This window comes from Sminthopsis crassicaudata, chromosome 3, assembly GCF_048593235.1.
Source record: "Sminthopsis crassicaudata isolate SCR6 chromosome 3, ASM4859323v1, whole genome shotgun sequence".
NCBI lineage: Eukaryota > Metazoa > Chordata > Mammalia > Dasyuromorphia > Dasyuridae > Sminthopsis > Sminthopsis crassicaudata.
The window spans coordinates 344320930-344344247 of NC_133619.1; the positions used below are offsets into that span (position 1 = coordinate 344320930).

The 23318-nt window shown below is 32.7% G+C and overlaps 1 protein-coding gene across 5 annotated transcripts in view; it reads left to right on the forward strand.

Annotated features, from left to right (window-relative positions):
• The window catches only part of ARMC8 (armadillo repeat containing 8), a 111921-nt gene extending 89476 nt beyond the window's left edge, over window positions 1–22445 (forward strand). For 4 of the 5 annotated variants that reach the window (XM_074301625.1, XM_074301626.1, XM_074301627.1 and 1 more), the window contains 8 exons: window positions 2784–2870; window positions 3804–3896; window positions 6567–6716; window positions 7681–7776; window positions 18824–18919; window positions 20103–20175; window positions 20790–20883; window positions 21791–22445. In XM_074301625.1, the coding sequence (XP_074157726.1) occupies window positions 2784–2870; window positions 3804–3896; window positions 6567–6716; window positions 7681–7776; window positions 18824–18919; window positions 20103–20175; window positions 20790–20883; window positions 21791–21824 (723 nt within the window). In that variant the 3' untranslated portion in view covers window positions 21825–22445. The remainder of the gene's footprint in view (window positions 1–2783; window positions 2871–3803; window positions 3897–6566; window positions 6717–7680; window positions 7777–18823; window positions 18920–20102; window positions 20176–20789; window positions 20884–21790) is intronic. The other variant, XM_074301629.1, reaches the window with a different exon arrangement.
• The last annotated feature ends 873 nt before the right edge of the window (window positions 22446–23318 follow it).

Below are 23318 nucleotides of genomic sequence, written 5' to 3' on the forward strand. Positions count from 1 at the left end.
TATGCTATCTATATGCCTTTATGCAAGTCACTGACAAAAACGTTAATTAAAAAAAAAAAGAAAGAAAGAAAAGGAACAGGTCCAAGAACAGATCCCTTGGTCACTGCACTTTTAAAAGGTTTTTCAAGTTGACATTGAAGAACCAAGACGTTCACTAGTTCTAGATCAACCTACCTAGTCTGTTTTGTAAAAATGATTATTTTCTTGAAATACTTAGAAGCAAGGTTTTTAAGATATATACTGCCCAACAAAGCCTTATAAAAATTAATCTGTTCGACAGTATAATTGGGGAAAAAAACAAGTATATGGGAAAATAATTTTTGATTACTTTCATAATAGCATTTTACTTTGTCACAAATTAAAGAATCACATATTTAAGGGAAAGATTATTCAATAAAATCTTGACTTATGGTTCACCTATTTTTCTTAATTATTTAAGGGTTGATTTTCATGCTTTTTTTATTCCTCTTATACCCCTTCATCTTGCTTGTGGTGTAAACATATACTGTTTTTGTTTTCATTAGTATTAACAGAAGATAAGGGAAGAGAATGTGAAATCTTTTTTTTTTTTTTTAAACCAAGTGTCCTATGATTCTTTAAAGTTTTGTTTTTTAAGTTAATTTTCAAAACTTTTGCTCTGTTTGTCATTTTGATGAACATAAACTTCCTTAAGTATTAGTTCATGGTTTTTGAATGTTATCATAGTTTAACTATTATGCTGTCTTGATGTCCTAAGGTACTCAAAATCCCTTCTGTTTGGTCTAATTTGCATTCAAAAGTTGATTAACTTAAAATTAATTTAAAGATCATGAACAATAAGAAAAAAATTTTTAAAAGGCAATAGCTACAGAGTGAATCCTATCAAAGCAAAGTATTTTTTAAAACCACAACTGAATACACTTCATAACGAAGGGTGTTTACATTCTCATTCAAGAATAGATTTAACTAATAATTATGCTCACCGAAATAATTTTGGCCTGGTTGATTTGTTGATTTAACTTTGTTAACTAACATGTTCAATCAAAAGGGAAGACCATTTGTTTATTCAACAGACTTTTTGTGGAATTTCTAATATATGCAAAGATGCATATGAAAACCATCTTGTCATTTGCTTCTCATCCTGTAATTTTGAACTTTCAAATTGCAAAATAACCTCATTGTTTAGCTGATGTGGGTAAAGTGTGTAACCCTCTGTAACTTCCTGCAATTATATCTTCTTGATTGTCAACCTAGTACGCTGACTCTTGTGAGTTATAAGTATAAATTGCTTAGATAAATAGTCATTGGATGTAAGTGCTGATTTTTATCAAAGCAGTGAAGATCACCTTGGGACCCACAGGGAAAGAATCCTAATTTGTGATAATCTGTTAGAGCAGCATTACATGCTAACATGTTAATAAGTCCCTCCAGGAGACAGAACAGAAAGTCACAATTGCTACCAAGGCTTAGTCTCATTGTTTCAGTTAATTTTCTGTGGCAATCCAAAAGTAATTAGTGTTGTATAATGGCAAATGCACTGGATTTGAAAGCAAACATTGGGTTCATGCTGTAATTCTATTGTTTATTACCTGTATAGCATGAAGGAAATCACTTGCCCTCTTTGTCCCTCCATAAAATCAGGGGGTCAGGCCAGGAATCCCCAAGGTCCCTTTCAAGTTGTACGATGAATACAGAACCATGGCTACTATGGTTTCTTAAAGACTTTCTTTGAAGGGTCTACATTTCTATATACAAAGGGTCAAGGTTGCTTTCATTCATTCAACCAGAATTTATAAGCTCCTGCTATGTGCTAGGTACTTTGATATCCCTAAATAGTGACAAAAACATAAGTCCCTTTTCTTTAGGAGCTTACATTCCATTCATAGAAAATAATATAGAAAATTTAATTACAAAATACTATAGAATGGTTTCCAAGAAAAGAGCACCACCTAGGAGTTCAGAATAGGCTGTTAGCATTTAAGCTGAACTTTAAAGCATCCTCAAGGGTCCATGAGACAGAGTTCAGTAGCAGGTGAGAATATTTTCCAGGCATGGAGATGGGAAACGGAACAACAAGCAAACTTGTTTTGCTGAAAGAAAGAGTGGATGAGAGAAAGTAATATGCATTATGTCTGGAAAACCAGACCACAAATGAGTTGAAAAACCACACAGAAGAGTTTGTATTTTATCCCAGAGGCAAGAGGGAGCACTAAAGCTAATTGAGTGACAGGGTCAGACTTGTTTTAGGGATGTCATTTTGGAGAATGGATTGGATAGAGAAAAAGCTAGCAACTGGAAGACTAAGTTAGAGTCTTGTAATTGTTCAGGTAACAAATGAGGGAAATGAGGGTCTAAAGTAGAATGTTGACTGTACATGGAGAAAAGACGACAGATGCAATAGATATTTTGGAGACAGAATGGGCAAGAATTGGTGCTTGAATGTGAGGAACTAGTGAAAGAAGATTTGTGAATGACTCCAAGGTTGGTAATCTGAGGGACTGGAAGGATAGTGATGTTTTCAACAGAAAGAGGGAACTTAGAAAGAATAGAGGATTTTTTTGAGGAAAAATAAATGAGTTCTATTTTAGATATGTTACATTTTACATACCTACAGGACTTAACATTGATGCTATGAAGAGCCGATCCTAATATGTAATCAGTCACAGTTTTATGTAGATCTTTATTAACTGTATTTTACATATTTGGAATCAGATGAAACAAATTGCTCTTATTTCATTTGTTCATTTTATTACTTCCTTTGTTCCAAAGTTAATAGAGCTTTTGTCTCTCCTTATAATTCTTAGGTTTTACAAAATGCACCAGATGAAATTTTAGTGGTAGCATCTTCCATGCTGTGTAATCTATTGCTTGAATTCTCTCCAAGCAAAGAGGTTGGTAATATATTTTTTTCTCAATTTCAAAATAACCTAATTGTGTTGTGGTTATTGTTGATTAGCAATGCATTTTCATTGTATTTGAAATTATTCATTGCTTTATTTAAAGAATAAAGAAGGTATTGATCCAATGCTCTTATTTGAAGAAGACAGTAGGACTAAATTTGGCAAGAAATAGGCATTAAGTGTCTTCCTCATGCCAGGCACTCTACTAAGGACTTAGAAATACTATCTCATTTAAGAATGAGGGATAGAGAACAGTCTATTTAGCTGTAATGTTGATCATAATGAAGGGAAAGTGATATGAGAGAAGTTTGAAACAATAGACTAAAATGGAATTGCAATGGCTCTTCATTGTCAAAATAAGATACTTAATTCAAGTTAATACATATTATGAAGGGATTTTTCTTAGGGATAAGTTTACCTATCTGCATATGTAATTTTTACTCATTTTCTTAAAAATATTTTTATAGTCACTTCCAATTAGCACAGAAGACACAAATATATATTATTGTGCATACATGTTTCTGAGAGTAGTGAGCCTGATAGGTGAATGGTAACATGAGAACCCAGAGTGAGAGCAACTCTTTGTAATATTCTATAATAATGCCACTTATCACTGTTACCTATAATATAAGAGCATATATCAGAGGTTATCAGAAAATTTTGTGAACTGAAAGGGTGACATTTAGGAAGATTTAATCTAGGAAATTTTTTCTGATGAGAGAGAATGACAAATATTTACAATATTTGTGTGGGATCACTTTTTTAAAAAACTTTCTAATTAGTTCTTACTCAGTGGAAGAAAATGTTAATTTCAATAAAAAGGGCACAGGAAAACTTATGGGAAGTAACATATCATTTGTGCACATTCACTTAGTTCACAAGCATTATCTTAAATTTATTTTTTCTTTTCTTTTCTAATTGCAGCCTATTTTAGAATCAGGAGCCATAGAATTACTTTGTGGTTTAACCCAAAGTGAAAATCCTGCTTTACGAGTGAATGGGATTTGGGCTTTAATGGTATGTTTTCTTTGTTATAGTCTTTAGGGGATGAAAACTAGGAGTAAAATATATATTGTATAAGAGTTCAAAATTTTGCTTATGAAGAATATTGGTGATATTTTGGTTCATTGGCCCAAGTGATGAATTGGAACCAAGCAGACCTCAGAGATTCATTCTTCTAGCTCTACCATTTATGGACTCACAGAATTTCAGAGTTTAAAGGGAATTCAGAGGCATCTATTTCAATCCATACCTGCAACATATCCAAGAAATGGTCATTCAGCTCTTTCTTAAAGACTTTAAGGGAAAGACATAGAAGCCCATTCCATATTTTAATTGTTACCTGACAATTAGATAAGTCCAATTTTTAGGAATTTTTTTTTCTCCTTACTTTAAGCCTGAATTTCCACTTTGAGCCTTCTATCCATTGTTTTATATTTCTGCTTTCTGGGGCCAAGTGGAACATTCTAACCACTCTGCCACCATGACAATTAAGTCCTTGAAAACAGTTATCCTTTCCTCCTAAATTTTCCTTTCTCCAGTTTCTTACCAGTTCTCACATAACATGATCTCAAGGCCTTTCATCATTCTTGTTGCTTTTCTCTGGACACTCCCTGTCTTTTCTAAATATTGTGTCCATAACTCAGCATAACATTCCAGATGTAGGCTGATGAGGCCATTACAGCATGCTTATCAACTCCTTATTCCTAAATACTAGTAATCTCTTAATGTAACTTAAAATCATGTTAGCATTCTTGGCTTTCTTATCATTACATTGCCCTTGAAGTCCACTAAAACCCTAGAGCTTTCAAACTGTTCTCAATTCATATTTTCTCATCTCTTACCTGTAAAATAGATTTTTAGCCCATGTTAGATGTTACATTTGTTCCTTTACTAGATTTGACTCATTATTCTAACTTGTCAAACCTTTTTGAATCTAAATTCTCTCATCCAATGTTTTGGTTATCTCTCTTTGCTTTGTGGAATAGACAGATTTGCTAAACATTTTATCTCTGCCTTTAAAAATATTAAACAGTATGGGAACAAGCAGAGAACCTTGGGCCACTTCACTGGAAGCCTCCTTCTAAATTGATATTGACCCATTAATGACTACTCTGTTTTCAGCCATTCATCAAGTCCCAAAGCCATAAAATTATACTGTCATCTAAGCAATATCTCTCCATCTTTTTCACAAGAATGGCACAAGAGACTATCAAATGCTTTGCCAAAATCAGTTAAATGATATCCATAGTATTCCACTCATCTACCAGTTTAGTAACCCAATAAATCATTGTAAGAATTAAGGTTTAGTTTGGCATGATCTGTCTTTGATGAAACCATGCTGATACTTTGTGATCACTATGTTCTTTTTTTAGGTGTTTGCTAACCATTCCTTAAAGAATGCATTCTAAAATTTATTTTTAATTTGTTCCTCAAATAAGTCATATATTCTTTTTGTTCCTCAGTTCAGAAATGAAACTGACTAAGGCTATTTCAAGGCACTTATTTTATATATCTACTCTTTTATTTGAATAAGGCTTCATACTGTTCAAAGCCCTTTGCATGTTATCACATTTGTATAACAACCCTTTAAGGTTGAAAGTAAATACAAATATATGCACAACTCTACCTATGCCCTATATTTTTCCCTCATTATAATATAGAGGTAACCGTGGATTCTCAAAGCCTATGTAAGTGGAAAATAGACTAGCAGGTTATAGCACACTGAGGGACATATGTAGCTGTTAACTAATGGACTCTTTTTTTTTAAAGGATGAGCCTAGTCAAATTCAGAGGAAACCCACTACCCAGAAGGTTGACCACCAGGTGAATTTTTTAAGCTTCAGCAACTCAAGAATAACATCCAAAGCTTGGTCCAGTGGAAAAAGTGCAAAGTTTAAATTAGAGGATCTAAGTTCAAATTCTGTCTTTAGCTTAGACAAGTCAATTACTTTCTAAGCCTCAGTTTCCTGAGCTAAAATAAAGGTGTTGGATTAGATGACCTGTAAGGACCCTTTCAGTTCTGAATTTATGATCTATACATATTATCATTTCTATTTTACAATGAAGAAAACAAGACATTGAGATCAAGTTACTACCTAAACGTCATATAATTGCTACATAAATGTTTAGTAGTTCGGTATTTTAAATCTTTTATTTCAGAAATATAGTTATTTTCATCACTGATGTACATTAGAATCAGAATCCTATCATTCCCAAGTAGATAGTTTCATTCATATCACCTGGTAGCCAACTTTCTGATGATGAGAAGTACTGTATAATTTTGAAGATTACTGTTTTAAAAATTAAAATGTTTAATTAAATTTAAAATTTAATTTTTTTTCCTTCAAGGTGGACAGTATTAAATTCCAACTGAACCAGCCAGCCTTTGATCTTTTTATAATTTTTAACTTTGAATAAATAAAAATTTTTGAAATACAAATGGCCACGCAGCATGGAAAGAACTGATCTTTGGGGCCATATTCAGTGTTTGAAAATCAAAATTTCCATTTAGAAAGACTGAATACTTTACAATTAGGAATCATAATAATAAAATGACTAGAGAAAGATGCTGTAGAGCCTCCTCTTACTTTAATTTTAAAATGAAAAACCACCACTTAACTAAGAAAATTTAACATTAGAAGATAGTTACAGATGTGAAGACGATAACTTTTTTTTATCTTTCAGAATATGGCATTTCAGGCAGAACAAAAAATAAAAGCAGATATTTTACGAAGTTTAAGTACCGAGCAGTTATTCCAGTTGTTGTCAGATTCAGACTTGAATGTGTTAATGAAGACTTTGGGACTTCTCAGAAATCTCCTTTCCACTCGCCCAGTAAGTAAGATCTTCCAGGCTTCCAGGAATCTTACCATATGAAATAGTTATTTTCTTTAGTATCAGGAATACAAAAGAATCAATCAGTCCACCATACTTTACAGTAATCTAAATAATAAGTTGTGTGCTTATATATTGCCCCCAACAAAGACCACCTACAGGTATCTAACATCCATTCTGGTATATTTCTTAACACAGTGCCTCCTCTCTATCATTCCCATCATTGTTCTCTCCCCCTCTACCCTGAGGTCCGAGTGTTGCTCCACTTTTAGTTTTCATTTATTCTTTTGTCCCCATCTAGTTTCCAAGTTCAGACTATTTTTATCACTTCCCCCAAGGATGTCTTCTGGTCTGCTTCTTCTTGTCCCTGAGTATTCTTTCTGATTCCTGTTCCTATTCTTTCACTTCATATGCCCACCTGACCCCCCACTGTAAGATATGGCCACTTTTCGTGAAAATTGGGAAGATGAGTGGACATGGCCTACTCAAGGAGGAGATAGGATGGGCTTTGCTAGTATCTCAAACCATGTCAATGATGTCACTTTCAGAAATGGCTTTTTGGCACTTCATTGACATTTCCCTACTATTCTCACTTTTCTCTGCATATATTTTTTGCAAAGATACTGTTTACATTATCCACACCCAATTTTGTTATATCTTCATTCTTTGCCCATCGCCTTTTTTCTTCCTTACCACTTTAACATCTAATCAGAGAACTCCTATGTCCATGCATTGCAAAATACTGTCCTTTCCATATTTGTCTTCCTCCTTCAAGTAATTAAGGAAAAATAAATAAAGGGCAAATTGAAGAAAGTTTTAAAATTTTAGGAATAATTCTGTCGTTTTCCGAATATGATAATTCTGTTCCCTATTCTTTAATTTTTAGAAAACCTCTTTGTTGTTTCTCTCTGTCTTACTCTCTGCTACTGAGAGATTAATTATTCATTTCCAATTGATTTTGCAGCACATAGACAAGATAATGAGTACTCATGGAAAGCAAATTATGCAAGCTGTCACTCTTATTCTGGAAGGGGAGCATAATATAGAAGTCAAAGAGCAGGTATATTTTACTTTTCTATATAAAGTATATTTTTGTACATATAAAAAGGAAGAGTAATAGAAATCTCAAAGAACTAAGTCTATAAAGGTAGTGTATTAATGTGTTAATAAGAATAATCTAGGAATATGATAAAAGGTGGGAGAAAACATTAGAAATAAAAGAATATGTGGGAAAAGCTAGTTATTATCCTATCAGTTACTCTGTTATTCTCCTATTGTCCAAGAACACATTCAGTCACTAACTCACTGTTTAGAACACAGATATCCAGTCATATCTGGTTCATGCCAGAGCCTTAAGAAATAACTTCCTCGGACTTCCATATCCCCACTTGAAGAATTCTTTTCTTCTGGAACCTTCCATTTCTTGTCTATTCCTCATTCATATACAGAATCCATGTTGTTCTACAGGAAAACAATCTTTTATTCAGGAGATGGACTTTCTTTTACAATAGATCATCTTTTGCTTCTCCTTTTTCACACATCCTCCTACTTCCACGTCTAATTCCTCCACCCTTTTCTCCTCTCTATTGAGTTATAGCATTTAGGGTGAGTTAAGAAACTATACATATAGCAAGGGGCTATATTCAAATGCCTTTTCATTTCTGCCTAATAATTTTCCCATGAATATTAAATCTATATATTTCATAAAGTACTATAAAAATTAATTTCAGTTTTACACTAAACATTTGCATACAAAAAGTTAAATTTTATTTCTTAGAAATACACTGACCCTTTGTAAGATAACATTTATGAAACATGACAACTAAAGAATTCCTTTGTTCAAAAGAAACATTTGCTAGGGGAAGATGAGAATTGGCACCATATTTGAAGAAGATATATTTATCTTATGGAAGCCCATGAACCTGAGAATGAAAGCATGATAGACTTAAGTTTGACTACTTTGAGAATGTACTCTGGATTTCCTAGTAGGATGGAATACTAATTCCTAATAGAGACTCTAAAACTGATAGAGACAGAGATAAGAGACAGGGGAATGTCAAACATCTTGGGAACTACTAAAGAAAGAGCATTTTAGAATTTAGACCAACAGCAAATAACTAATTGTGATTTAGAAATATATTCTCATTCTCCTTAAATTAAATTTATTTTTTTTAACATGTTATATCCTTCAGTAATATGTAAGTTTCTTGAGTACAGAGACTATTTTCATTTTTGTTTTTTGTATTTCCAGTGCCCACCACAATGCTTTACACACAATAGTTATTTGCTATATGTTTCCTGAACTGAATTGAAGTGATCATATGTATAGTTAGGGAATACTGAATCACACATGTTGTTTACATACTTTAATAAATTAGATGTCAACAATTTCAGAAGTATGATCTCATGACCAGAATCTCTGAAGGGAAATATGGGAAATCATGAAGCATGGAAATTCTCAAATAAGAAATTCTGGCTATATAATTATGAACAATGTCAGTGAAAAATCAAAGGAGGAAACAGTTGTAGAAAGGAGCACATCTTCTCAGGAGATTTTGAAAAGCCAAATATAAAAGCCCGAAAGAAATAGTACAAACTCTTAAAAATGGTGTCTGGAAAGCCAACATCCAGAATGAGCCAAAGTTTATTTTTTAAAAATACTAAAAAACAAAAAAGATCTATGTGATCAGTAGTTTGGTCACCACTTGAGGCACATAGACTCATAAAAGTTTAATCGGATTCTTCAGGCATACAGTCTAATTTTAACATGACAAATGCAGAGTTATTAAACTGCTTTTGACTTCTCACTTCTTCAATAAGAAGGTTAATCATCAAATGGAAGGGCATAACATAATTAAGAAGCATTTGAGGCTGAAGATAAGTGAAGAAGATAGTGAATACTTAACCACTTTAAATTACTTCACATTTCTATGTGAACTTTTAGTATGAATTACATGCTAAATGGAACTTGGAAATATAATGTCAGAGACAATAGTAGTGCTATTTTAAAGTCACAAGAAAAATAAGAGGTAACAAAAGATTAGAGATGGGCCATCTCAGTTTTCTTTTTTGAAGAGGGAAAATATGGATTTGTGAAAATAAGTAAATACATGGATTGTGGGAACATTGGTAAATTTGATGTTGATTCCTAGCACAATTCTAAAATAGACAAATCACTTATGGACATTTGAAAAGGAAAGAATTCAATATGAATTCACTTTTAAGAAAAAAGTCATGCCAACCTAGTTTCATTTCAATTTTTAATATGCTTGTAAGGCTCAATACTCAGGGAATAGCTGTACACACAGTGCGCCTTGATTTCAGAAGAGTATTTGACACAGTTTCTCATGTTAAATATGTGGACAAGATAAAGAGATGTTGAATAGATGATGGTACTATTAGGTACTTTTGAAACTTGTTGAATGACCAAATCCAGAGGTTAGTCTTTATCTTATTTAGATCTTATTTAGATGAGAAAGTGATTATAGGTAAAGTTAGTAATAGCAAGATGAGAGAACACTTGAGTCACAAATACTATTTGCATACTTTAATAAGGCAAATATCAAAAGTTTAGCTTGGTAGCAATCATAGATAGCATGTTTATCACATTTGCAGATTGCACAGAGCCAGCAGAAATAGCTAACATATCAGATGATGGGATTTGAAAAAGATCTTGGCACACTAGAACAACTGGCCAAATCAAATTAAATGAAATTTAATAGAAACAAAGGTACATTTTACAATTAGGTTCAAAAATCAATTTTTCAAGTATATAATAAGAGAGGTATGTCTAAACAGTCCTATGAAAAAGATATGGAAGGTGGGATAAAGTGGATTGCAAACTCAGTATGTACCAACAATAAGTAAATACTGTTGAGATTAGATTTAGAGAAGAATAAGATTCAGAGCAAAGAAAATAGTACTTCTCATATAAAATCCCTGCTTAGGCCAATCTGGACCCTAAAGTCAAATATGAGTGTTAATTTTTTTAAAAGAAAGGTTTTAAGCACATGCAGTGATAAGTCATCTGGATAAGAAAACTAGAGAGCATTCTATATGAGGATCATGTTAACAAACTAGGAGCCCAGAAAGGAGAACAGAATTAGTGGACAGAGAAGCAGCTCATGATTACTCTTTTCAGTTATAAATAATGTTTGTCATGTTAAATTTATTCAATTTAGCCACAGAAAAGAGAATTAGAAATAATGGAGAAGATGGAGAAGCATTAACATAATGAAAAAGCAGAAGCAGAATGGGCTTCTGTACAGGGTAGCAAGTTCTGCTTCATTGAATATTTTCTCACAGAGAGATGAGATGACCATTTTTTGGGGATGCTATAAAAGAGATTCTTCTCCAGGTAGGAGTTGAATTCAGTAGCCTCTGAAGGACTGGTCAACTCTTAGGTTCTAAATTCTGAAACTATTGACAAAATATATCCTAAGATTCTTATGGATGAAATAGTTTAAAAAAAAAAAGTTATATTAATGTAACTGGATAGATTCAAAGTTTGTTGAACAACTATATTGACTATATTGAATTCTGGTTCAGTTAATTCAATTCCACAAAAATTTATTTTGTCCTTACTGTATACAAAATTATAGGAAATAGAAAGATGAATGATATGGTTCCCCTTCTCTAAAAGGTTACAGTGTAGTTATAATAGTAATCTAACTAGTATTTTAGGAGAGAGATAGAAAAGAGTCTATTTAGATATAGGAACGTAGTGGGATGGGATGGAGGTTTAAGATAAATGTTAATATATTCCTGAACTCTTTACCATAGTCACAAATTATATGAATGGTATGTTGTCACACATGAACACACATTCAAGAAATTAAACTCATGTAGGCAAATAGCATGTTATAGGATCTAGAGATTGGGACTTTATAGAGTATCATCTCAAAATAATCTGAGTGGAGTGATAACCCAAACTCGTTTCTGTTTGTCTTTGGAACTCATGACTTTGAAACTAAGATTTATTATACTAAAGATAACATTGACAGTAATTCAAGTATAGAAAAATTGCCCCTCAACTATTCCCAAATCCTTCTAATTTCTTGTTTCTCTAGAAATATTTGTAATTTTGAGTGAGTTGTTTCTTTTCTCTGGACCTTGATTTTCTTATCTAAAAATGAAGGATTTTAGAATAAATGCCCTTTAGCTTTTTTTCTGTGTCTGACACTATCAAGTTCTGGATGGGGCAGCATAGTATAGTTTAAACATAACACAACTCCTCTAGTTGTAATCAAGCTTGCAAATTTAATTATGAACTCTATTAAAAAGTTAAAGTTTAAATCAGCCATGTAGTATTCTGGACCATATGTGTGTGCAAGCTCACTACTCATGAGTCAGCATACCTGTATACATCTACAGACCTGGGTAGGTATGCTTACACGTATATATATATATACATAGTTGCAAAGAACATCAGTTTAGTTCAACTATGGCTGTCTGTCAGTCCATCTGGTTCAACCAATGGCCAGATTCCAGTATCTCAACAAATAATCATCTAGTCTTTGTTGAAGGCCTTTAGTGGAGAGGAATCCATGAAGGAGCCCATTTAAGTTTTGTGTAGTTTTAATTGGATTTTTCCTTAGATGAAGCTTAGTTTCTCTCTCCAATTATTACTATAATCTTTCTGTGATTTTTTTTTTTTTTACCCATTGCTGCAAGTTCTACTATTATGTCCCACTCACCACCACCTGCATTCTCCTTAAGATTAAAAATCCTCACTTTCTTCAGCTATCCTCATGTGACTTGATTTAAAGTCTTTAATTTGGCATCTCTTAAAAACATGAGATCGTGTAAACAAATACCACATGGCCAAAAGGAGGGATTTGAGTTCATGAGTAGCTCATTTAGTGAAGCTGTATGACTTTTGTGGGGAATGAGAGAGAAAATACTAAAAGTAGAGGCTGGATCAGATAGTGGGAATTAGCACCTTTTTGTTTAGTAACTCTGAAACAATCCATCATATCCAAGTTATTCAGACACCCAAAGATAGAAAACAAGTTTTTGTCATCATGAAACATCTCTCATAAATAAGTAGTTTCACCTTCTCATTTTTCATTGTTTCTTGACAGTACCAATGTCATAATATCATACTGTATTTATACAGGATTGATCTGCTTGAGATTTTTCAGTATAATATGTTGAAAAAATATCAGATCAAAATGCTAATTATTCACATAGAAGAGAAAGAAGGGAAAAGTTTATGTTCAAATTTAATGCTAGAGAAAAAAAGCAAATGAATCTGTTATTAGCAGATATGCCTAATCGTGAATATTCATTGCTTACTAAAGAGATCTAAGGTCAACAGGCATTATTTTCTTTGAGTTGACTGTAGTTCATGATACATGATATTGGGATACATTCTCTTAATTTTGGGGGTCTCAGAAAGATTGTGAAATGGTTAAGGAAGCTATTTCCTACCTGCTGCTTTTTCCAAAATGGGCAGACTACAAAGTTTGCTTTTGCCTAGGAAAGGTGTGGTTTAAATATTTCATCCCTTAGATGTACTATTCTTTGGCTAGACAAAAATAATTTTGAGATACATGAACCAGGCTTATAAAATAGATGCAAATTCACTGGTATTATTTTAAGAGATTTATTTATTCTTATTGCTCCAACATATGATATACTATCACTTTCTATTCATGCTATTTTATCTTTGCTTTTTTCTCTTTTCCATGTCAGTTTCTTTGGCCCAGCTCAGGTATTTGATTAGTTGGGATACTAGAATGGGAGCAGCCTTCCCTTAGGAAAAGAAAAAGAGCTGGAAAAGGTGCTTTCTTGCCACAACCAACAACAGAAAAGTCCAGAACAATAGTTTAACCTAATTAATACATGGCACAAGCAAGGGAGGAAAAAAGTAAAAGATACTTAGCAAGTGGTATAAATGGCCAACTCTACTCTTCAATCTCTTGCTTCCTTTTGATTTCATCAGATTCTCTTAATTCTGAATTAATTATGTCTTGTTTTACTCCCAGCTCACAACTAAAAGGTTAAAATCAAAGACAAGAAAGTAAGAAAAAATTATAAGTGGAAATGGCTAATTAGTCTGTTAAAATCTGGCTTCATTGTATCATATAGATAATAGTAGTACATGTTCTTTACTACTATCTTTACTCCTATTAAGTCATTCTCTACCATTTTAGAATATATGCATATTGCTATTATCTTTTGAAGGAATAATGCTGACAGTTTGAATGATATTGTATCTCATATGTGTCCAAGATACACATAAAATTTTTTTAATTAAATATTTTCCCCACCCCTTTGTATTTTACTCTTTTTTGATAGTGTCACATTTTCCCAAGTTTTGATTTACCTTAAGCATTGGTTCCTTGTAAAACAAGCTGTTTATTCAATTGAGCCTTTAGCTACATTTTTCTTTTTTTTTTTTAATTTTTTTAATTTTTTATTAATTTTATAATTATAACATTTTTTGACAGTACATATGTATAGGTCATTTTTTACAACATTATCCCTGTACTCCCTTCTGTTCCGAATTTTTCCCCTCCTTCCCTCCATCCCCTCCCTTAGATGGCAGGCATTCCCATACATATTAAATATGTTATAGTATATCCTAGGTATAATATAATATATGCAGAACCGAATTTTGTTGTTGTTGTTGTTGCAAAGGAAGAATTGGATTCGGAAGGTAAAAATAACCTGGGGAGAAAAACAAAAATAATGCTAACAGTTTACACTCATTTCCCAGTGTTCCTTCTCTGGGTGTGGCTGATTCTGTCCATCATTGATCAATTGGAATTGGATTTAGCTACATTTTTCAATGAAGTGTTTTATCACATCCTTTGTTCTATTGGGGCTTTCATTATTGTATTCATTATCCTTCCCAAACTTTGCCTTTTCCACCCCAAACCCAAAGGATTCAAGATGACATGATCTTTTTGCCACAAATGCCAATGATCTGAAATCAAAATTTCATTTTACTGTCTAAATATCCATTCTCTAAAAAAGATTCTCCCTCTCTATCATCTTCTGTTTTCTGCTTCCATAGAAGGAGAGAATAATTTCTTGATGGACTCATATCCTGTATTAATTTTGTCTTTGTCATAAATCTAAAAGATAACTTTTTTATCTAGGACCTTGAAGCTCTCAGCTTTGCTTCAAGGCTCCATAGTTTTCATTCTTTAGCTTTTTGACTTCACCATGGGTCTAACTAGTCTAAAGTAATATAAAAAATATCTTGTCACTGACTGTCAGGTTTTCATTTTTCATGTTAACTTTGACTCAAATCAAAGCACACTTGGTTCAAATATAGGAGACAAATCAATATTCTGTCCTCTACAGAATCTGTTGAATCCTCATATTCTTAGATCTGAAACCACTGTTGATTATGTTAGATGGTTTATTCTTAAGGTTTTTCCCAGATTGCTTCATTTCTTTCTGTAAATATGTTCATATATCTATAAAGGTATATATTCTTAGGGACCAAGAGTCGGGACATCTAGATTATATCCTCAGTAGTATCCACTAAGTTTACCTTAGGCAAATCACCCAATGTCTCTGTTTCTGGCCATCTGTATCAGTTCCTACCCAATCTCATCATAGGCTGAGAATAAAATGTCTTAGTGATTTATCAAAGAAAAGAGGCTGTGGAAATATAAAGTTAGTTTTTAAAACTGGAATCAAAGAGAAGGAAAAGAGACAACAGACTGAACAAAAGAGACATTTGACTTCAGCTCTGGTCAGCTCTTGCATCTGGAATTCCACAGTTTGTATAAGATACTTTGCCCCAAGTCCTGAATAGCTGGAAGTTCTGGGATGAGGAGTTTCTTTACTCTGTAGAAATATCTACCTTGTCTCTTTTTTTAAAGAAGAAAAATTAGTAATGAGAAAGACTACCTATTCTGCGTATTCAGACTGTAGTCTTGGTTGGATTCATTATATTATCCTTTATTAGGATAAAAAAAAAAACTGACATTGAGAAAAAAAACCTCTTTCCATAGAAAATTGTTATTTCATCCCTACTTTCCTTCCTTACATTAACTTGACCAAAATATGTTAGAGTACCATTAATTTTGAATCATCAATGTATGCTTTCAAGCCACTGGTGTGCATGTGTATATAATTTTCAAGGTGGCTATAATTCCAGATTTTCTTGGTCCCAAATTTTAATGCTACCTAAACCATAGCCTTTTCCCAGAGTAGTGTCATTTTCATAGGATGCTTCATAATTTGAAAAATGTAGCCTAAATTTGCCATGTTAAAGTCTTGTATTTCTGCATTGTAATGACCCTCAGAACATAGCAGTATCCAAGACAATCTTGACAAAAATATTCTTATGCTATTCAGTAAATTTGTGTTTAAAAATTCCTTTGTCTTCTTTTAGCTAATAGAGCGGTAGCTTATTTCTAACAAACGTGTCAAGTGTTCAGTATCTTTTTTCTGACTAGATAATTTAAAATAGGAAACCCTTAAAACTTCCATAGATAAGGATACTTCAGTTATTTTCCTTAATGCCAATCATGTATGCTTTCTGTTTGGATCTTCCTGTTACGGATGAGGGGAAAGAGCATATATTTTTTGTAAAGTTATTCAAATTCTTTAATACCCTGTCCTACTTCACTTTCTTTTACCATCTCTTCATTTTCTCTTTTTTACTTTGTCTGCATTAAAATTTGAAAGAAAATAAGAGCAGGACTTGATTATTATCTGTGATTTTCCTTTTTTCCTTCTTGCTTCTTAGAAGGTGAAGTTCTTATAAATCTTGCTGTTCTGAATCTTTTTCTTATAACATAAGAAGAGAAATAGATGTTTGTTTGTTTTTTTTCAGTAAGTAATTTTTACTCTGCTTCCACAAATGACTCTGATATTGCTAGGTTTTAGTCTTAAGTACAATACATGTTCTGAGTGAGGTTAGTTCAGGAGACTGGAGGCAGAGGTTAAAGAGGAGGAAAAATTGTTATAGTTATACAACAGTTATATAACTGTTATACAGTTATAGTTGATAATAAATACTATCTGCTGAGGCTCCCAAAATGGTCACTATGTGTCCCAAATTGTCAGTCATAGGATAAGGCACTAAGATGTGGGGCTACCACGTGTATTCCAGACATCTGTCAACTCTATTCAATGTAATTATGAATTTTTGAATGATTCCTTTCAAATAGTTGAGGATTTAACTACTTATCAATAAAATAAAAGGCTAATCATCTTTATTCTCAGCTTTTTCTGTCCAGCTCATGCCTTTAAATAGCTTTAGTTGGTCTTCTGGGAAGGAGAGTCCACCCTCTGCATTTATTGATATCTTGTCTATGATGAGTCTTAGTAGGAACAGTCAGACATGGTCTGCATTTATAGGTAAAGGAGAATGAAGGGGCAAGAAGTTTACTCTCTATCTCCTTTTAGCCCTTCTGGACATTTATTTGTTTCTCCATTATTATTGACTTTCTCATAGGGCATTGAAGTACCTTCCTTATTTCTAATTGAAAGCCATATGTTTGCATTTTATCTCCCATCATTTTCATTCACTAAAAAGAGAAGGGGAAGTAAGTAAGCATAGTAAGCTTGCAAAGTACCAGGAAACATGTAAATGCTTTACAAATATTATCTCTTGATCTTCATAACAATCCTGTGAGATAAGTGCTCTTCATTCCCATCTTTCCCAACTTTCTCCCCTGAAAAGATATCTGATATAGGTTCCTTCCTGATCCTCCTTAATTAAGATTTTCCCATTTTGTGTCCTAAGAATTATAAGTTTCCTGCATAGAACATATCTGAAAACTAGTAATTTCATCAGTGGGAACATTCACCCAAAACAAATTATAACTCTTTCACACTGTTACTACAGTGTGATTTGTCTTCATGAGTTATGACTGAAAAAAAATCCACCTGATAGTCAGCCTACTGGTGACAAAAATTACTATATTCTGTAGCTAGAAGAAGAAAAAGTGAAGTGTGTGGGAATGTGTGGAATAAAATATGGAGAAAAAGATGTATCATTTAAATTGTTCTACAAAGCTGGAATTACTGTCAGATGTTAAAAGAGAGAGAACCACTTCAAACTTACATCAACCATGACATCAAAAGATTTTTAGCACATATCCTTAGACATTCCTAATTAATTCACTTCAATTCAGCACTTTTTAAGGACTTAATTATACAAAACTTTGTGTTCTAGTGTGAGGTGAGGAGGATACAAAGATAAGATATATTTTCCATGCAGATTTAAGAGGTACACTATTATCCTATATCTATGTAATAAGATGCAGAATGATATGTAATTCTGTTTATAAGAGCTATGAACTTTTCTGCAAAACTGATGGAAGAAAAGGGCATAAAGTCTGTACCCTACTATTCCTACCCTATGTTGGAGACACCCATATGTATTTTCTCAAAGGGTCAGAAAAATTCCCAAAGTCTCCAAGAAAGTATCCCTAATATAGCTAGGAGACAAGGCAGATACCTTATCTACTAGTAAGCAGAAAAGCCTTCTATAGACTCTGAAAAGCCTAGAAATGATTACTGAATACTACATCTATCAGCTCTCGTGTCTCTATTGACAGACTTTCAGGGAAATTATTTTACTGAAAAGGAACTGACTGGGTTTTTTCCCCCCATCGTCATCTTGTGAAATTAAGCCACAATGAGCCAATATAAATGGTTCCTTTTGTAATGCAATATATTAGTAACAGTAAGGCATTTTAAATGTTTTTGTGATAGTCAAAAAAAATATTATGTAAGGTCCCACTTTAAAACTCATCATTGTATTAAAATTATTACTTTTAAAAATACTTATCAAGTCACAGAAAAAGTAGGGCTTTGAGGCAAATCCTGTCTCAATAGTAAGGTGATAAATTATTTTTTTTATGCTATGATTATGTGAAATGTGTAGAACTGGTCATTTAAAACCATTATTTTGTTCAGAGTACCACAGATTTTGTTTTCAAATTTCTGTTAGTCTAAAACATTTTTTGTTTATTGTGGTTCACGTTATTAAAAACAAGAAAGTTTAGCATTTAAAAAAAGAAAATCTATAAAAGTTGAAATCATGAAGTACCAAAATTGTTTTAAAAGTTTAATTGCCCAGATGAATTAGAGCCTATATCTACACCACTAACTGTTCTTTCTCCTTCTAGACATTATGTATATTGGCCAATATAGCAGATGGAACAACAGCAAAAGAACTCATTATGACTAATGATGACATTTTGCAGAAAATTAAATATTATATGGTATGGCCCTTTTCCTTTTTTTTTAAGAGAAAATTTATTTTTTCCCTGTTTATGGATTTAGGATGAAGGATAGAAACACTATTTCAAAACACAGATTGTGCAAAGATATTTAAACCTAGTTCACTTTGAACATTTAACTAAAGTATAAGATATTATTGTGACAAATTTAAGAATTTTTCATAAGTAGATACTACAACTATTTGTGAAGTGAAGAAATGAGAATTGACTTTTTTTCATTTAATAGAATTCAAAATCTCTCCAAATGAAGAGTGATCAAGTTTTTTTGATAAGGTTATATTTTGATAAGGATAGTTTATTTTACCTGATTATCCATATTTATTACAAGGATTTTCTTTTTCTTTGTTTTTTGAGAGGAGAGAGGTAGAAGGAAGAGAAAATAAATGCTTATAATTGAAAAATAAAATTTAATCTAAAAATGTATTAAAAGCTAAATGATTTTGAGGAAATTTAAGAACTATAAAATCTTGAAGCTATTCATCTAATTAATTCTTTTCCTTGATTATGTCACAGTTACAATGCAAACTTACTTTAAGAGATATCTTCCTAAGTGAAATAATAAGAATTCTTCTATGAAATGTGTTGTTATGTATGTCAAAATCAGCCCAGCGAATCTTACCTAAATGTTTTGAAAATAAATGGAGACAAAAATATTTTACAGATTTATACACACACACACACACACACACACACACACACACACACACACACACACACAAAAGTCATCCTTTCTTTATAGTAGAATTAATGTGAAAAACACAATTCAAAGAAATAGTTGAAATATGACTCTGATAAGTTATAGATATAATAGCTTGTGTTTATGATACCATTTTACAGTTTAAAAAAAAAACCTTTCATTTACTATTTTGTTGGAGCCTCACAACAACTTTGTGGAAGTTAGATGGGGCATGTACTCCTGGGGAAATAGCCTCAAATCCCAGATTTTGACCCCAAATCCAAGCTTTTATAGTAGCCGTTTTAAATAAAAGTCTTCAAAGTTATGCATTCAGTGATTGCCTGAGCTTAATGTTAGTTGTAGTAGAGAACTTTTTTTAATTTTTCTTCCCTAGATTTAAGATTTTGAAAGCAGTAGTTATGTTTTTGGCCCAATTTCATATAAAATTACCTCTATTTTTGATATAATTTCCTTTTCTTTGTCATTTAGGGTCACTCCCATGTTAAACTACAACTTGCTGCCATGTTTTGTATATCAAACCTCATATGGAATGAAGAAGAAGGTAAGAGATTTATGTAATCTGTCTTGAAGAAGGAAAGTCACAGAAGCAAAAAGCTTTCTGTGAGTTTATTTATCTGGAAAGCACCAGGTATTCAAAATTATTTCTAGAAGTAGGAACAAGGAGTCATTTTCTGATTATTTTCTAGCTTTGGATTTTGCTCTACTCTCCCTAGAAAAACTTTCATATTATTTTGTACTATGAAATAAGATAAAAATGGGTCCAGTACCCATGCAGCTAGATAATTACTAGAAACTGGTTTGTCCATAGCAAAACTACATGCTTTTGGGGGGGGGGGGGTTAGTCCTGACCTCAAAAGAAACACAAATTGTATAATTTAAGAAAACTTAAACAATAACATATAGCTTGAGTACACAGGTACTCCAGAAGTTAATTTAGATATGATCTAGAGATGAACAGATGAATAAAAAGAGTATTCTTTGAAGAGGTGATTTTGGAAATAGACTTTGAAGTAGATGAAGTCATAGATGGCTTGCTTGAAGACACACATGAGACTGTGTCCAAAGCAAGACTTGAATGCATCTTTCATGATTCCAAGGCTAGCCATCTTTCTACTACCCAGTGCTTTCAGTAATATCTAAAGTTTTATTTTTCAGGTTCACAAGAACGGCAAGATAAATTGCGAGATATTGGCATCGTAGATATTCTACACAAGCTCAGCCAATCACCAGATACAAACCTATGTGATAAGTAAGTACCAATGATGATTAATATGCTATTTAAATTACATATTAATCCACTATGCCATTCTTTGTAGGCAAATTTGTCATCTGTCATAGCTAATCATTTCATTTAAGGGAAAGCAAGGGAAACATTTAAATATGAAAAACAAACAGGCATGCGAGGGAGTCATAGAGTCCCACTGTGTATCTCTTTTGCTTTCTGGATGACCCATAAGTTTAATTTTTTTGATTTTTTTGATCAAATTTGATTTTTCAGAGATTATGGTATTGTATGATCTGTAACTATCTAGCATTACCAAGAGGTGATGCGAGGAATTATTGTTTGAATATGAAAGCAATAGCATAAAAAGATATCAGATAGGTTTGATTAAATTTGAAATCATTTTGTCTCATATTGTCTTATGTACCCATGTAAATTAAATTTTTGATATGTGGATGAGACATATTATCATGAAAATATAACATGATTATTACCTAACTATGATATATCAATGAGACCAGTTTTTAGTTTGGGATTGTTTGTTTGTTTGTTTGTTTGTTTGTTTTTAATTTCTTCAAAGGAACTTGGTTTTCTCTGTCCTGAATAAGGCTGTAGGGAAGAACCAGGTACAGCTCAAATGGATATTTAAAAGTTTCCTTGAACAATTATAATTTTCTTATAATATTATTTTTCTGGAGAAATGTGGTGTTTTTGAGTTCCCTTTTGTGTTCATGGTTTTTACATTTTATTTAACTACTCTATAAGATTCCAGAAAATCCAGTAATTTTTCTTGATTAAGAAAATTTGCTATTACTTCCATAATGTGTATTATCTATCTTTGCACATTTTGGAATGTAAGATTATATCTTAGCTAATTTTTTTTTTAAATGAAAAATTTCACAGCTATGCACTAATTCATCATTTGTGATTTCAGGGCAAAGACAGCACTGCAACAGTATCTTGCGTGATGGGAGACCCAGCGAGTCTTCAGATGCCCCTTTCCATTTGTTTAAGGAGTAACAGGAAATAGCCTCATTGGGTTCCTTATATTTGCACAAGTCACCTTGGACTGAGTTTCTCTCATGTGCAGGGAGCTGTTTTGCAAAAGCAATTTAGTAGAATAGATCTCAGATACATCTTGAGAATCTTCTTCAAGGTAGTAACTTACTCAGAGGACTATTGTGTTTATTTTTTCCTGAGCTACCTGGACTCTATTAGAACAATCAATTGTCATTTTCCTTTGGACCTACAATTTTTTGCCTATGCTGCAGCCACTTTGTGTGTGAGTGTGGGTGTGGGTGTGGGTATGTGTGTAGGTATGTGCGTGTGGTTGTGTGTGTGGGTATATGTATGTATGAGGGAATACCTCAGAATTTTGTTTTCTTAATTTACATGTGAAAATCTCTTTTCTACAGATTTTCCAGGGTTTAAGCATTGCTTGCTGTATGAAAACTTTACTGAATTATATACAGTTTGAATGATATGTTATTTTAAAAACAAAAATTTGTTAAGTGTTCTATAAAGGTTATGTTGAATTTTGGTCAGATGAATATTTGTAAGTAAAAATATATGCATTTCTGAACCTCAAACTTAACTTACATATATTTCCTTTAAAAAAAAAAAAAAAAGAGAGAGAGAGAGAGAGAGAGGAAGAGAAAATATGGTTCTCAATGACCTGAATCCCAGGCAATATTAATGGTGCTCCATAGCATCTTACTGCCGCACAATATTAGCAGGTACTGGTGGCTTTTTCAGCCCAATTAAGTTCTCAGGCTTCCTAAGTAAAGGAATGGTGTAACTCTCCTTAAGTTTCTGAAAATATCCAAGGGAAAATGTCATGGTACTACTGATAGTGATGCTTCTGTGGCAAAGTACTGTGAGAGAAGAACCAGTGGGTTTAGTGCCGGCATTCATTATGAAACTTGCCAGTCACATTCGAAAACCCAGATCTTCTGCACCTATGTGTACAAGTCTTAGGATCAGCATGGTAAGTGACAGCCATTGGACAGTGATTAGACAAGACCATTTCGGACTACATCATTTCTTAGAAATGCTGTCAGAATAAAATGGAGGGAATCTGGCAAGTATGAGTTTCAAGATTCATTGCATCCTAATATTTGCACTTCCTGCAGAATTTATCACTGTGAAATGAATTCATTTTCTCCAAAGTTAAGCTATTTCAGGAGGCTCAAGGTAAAGAGTTGAACAGTTTAAGAAGCTTTCTCAAGAGCATTGCTAAGCATAATTAGCATTATGTAGCTAGGAATTGAAACATAATGTGCTTTTTAAAAAGAGATCAGGGCTTTAGTAACTGTTTGGTGTTGTCAAGCACCTTTATGAATAAGGATGGAGAACTTAATGTACAGAGAAGGAAGAGAAAATATCTTCATGATGACTGAAGATAATGTATTCTCTCTGCATAATACATGTATCTTATCTCTTTAATAGCCTTTAGTTGAAAA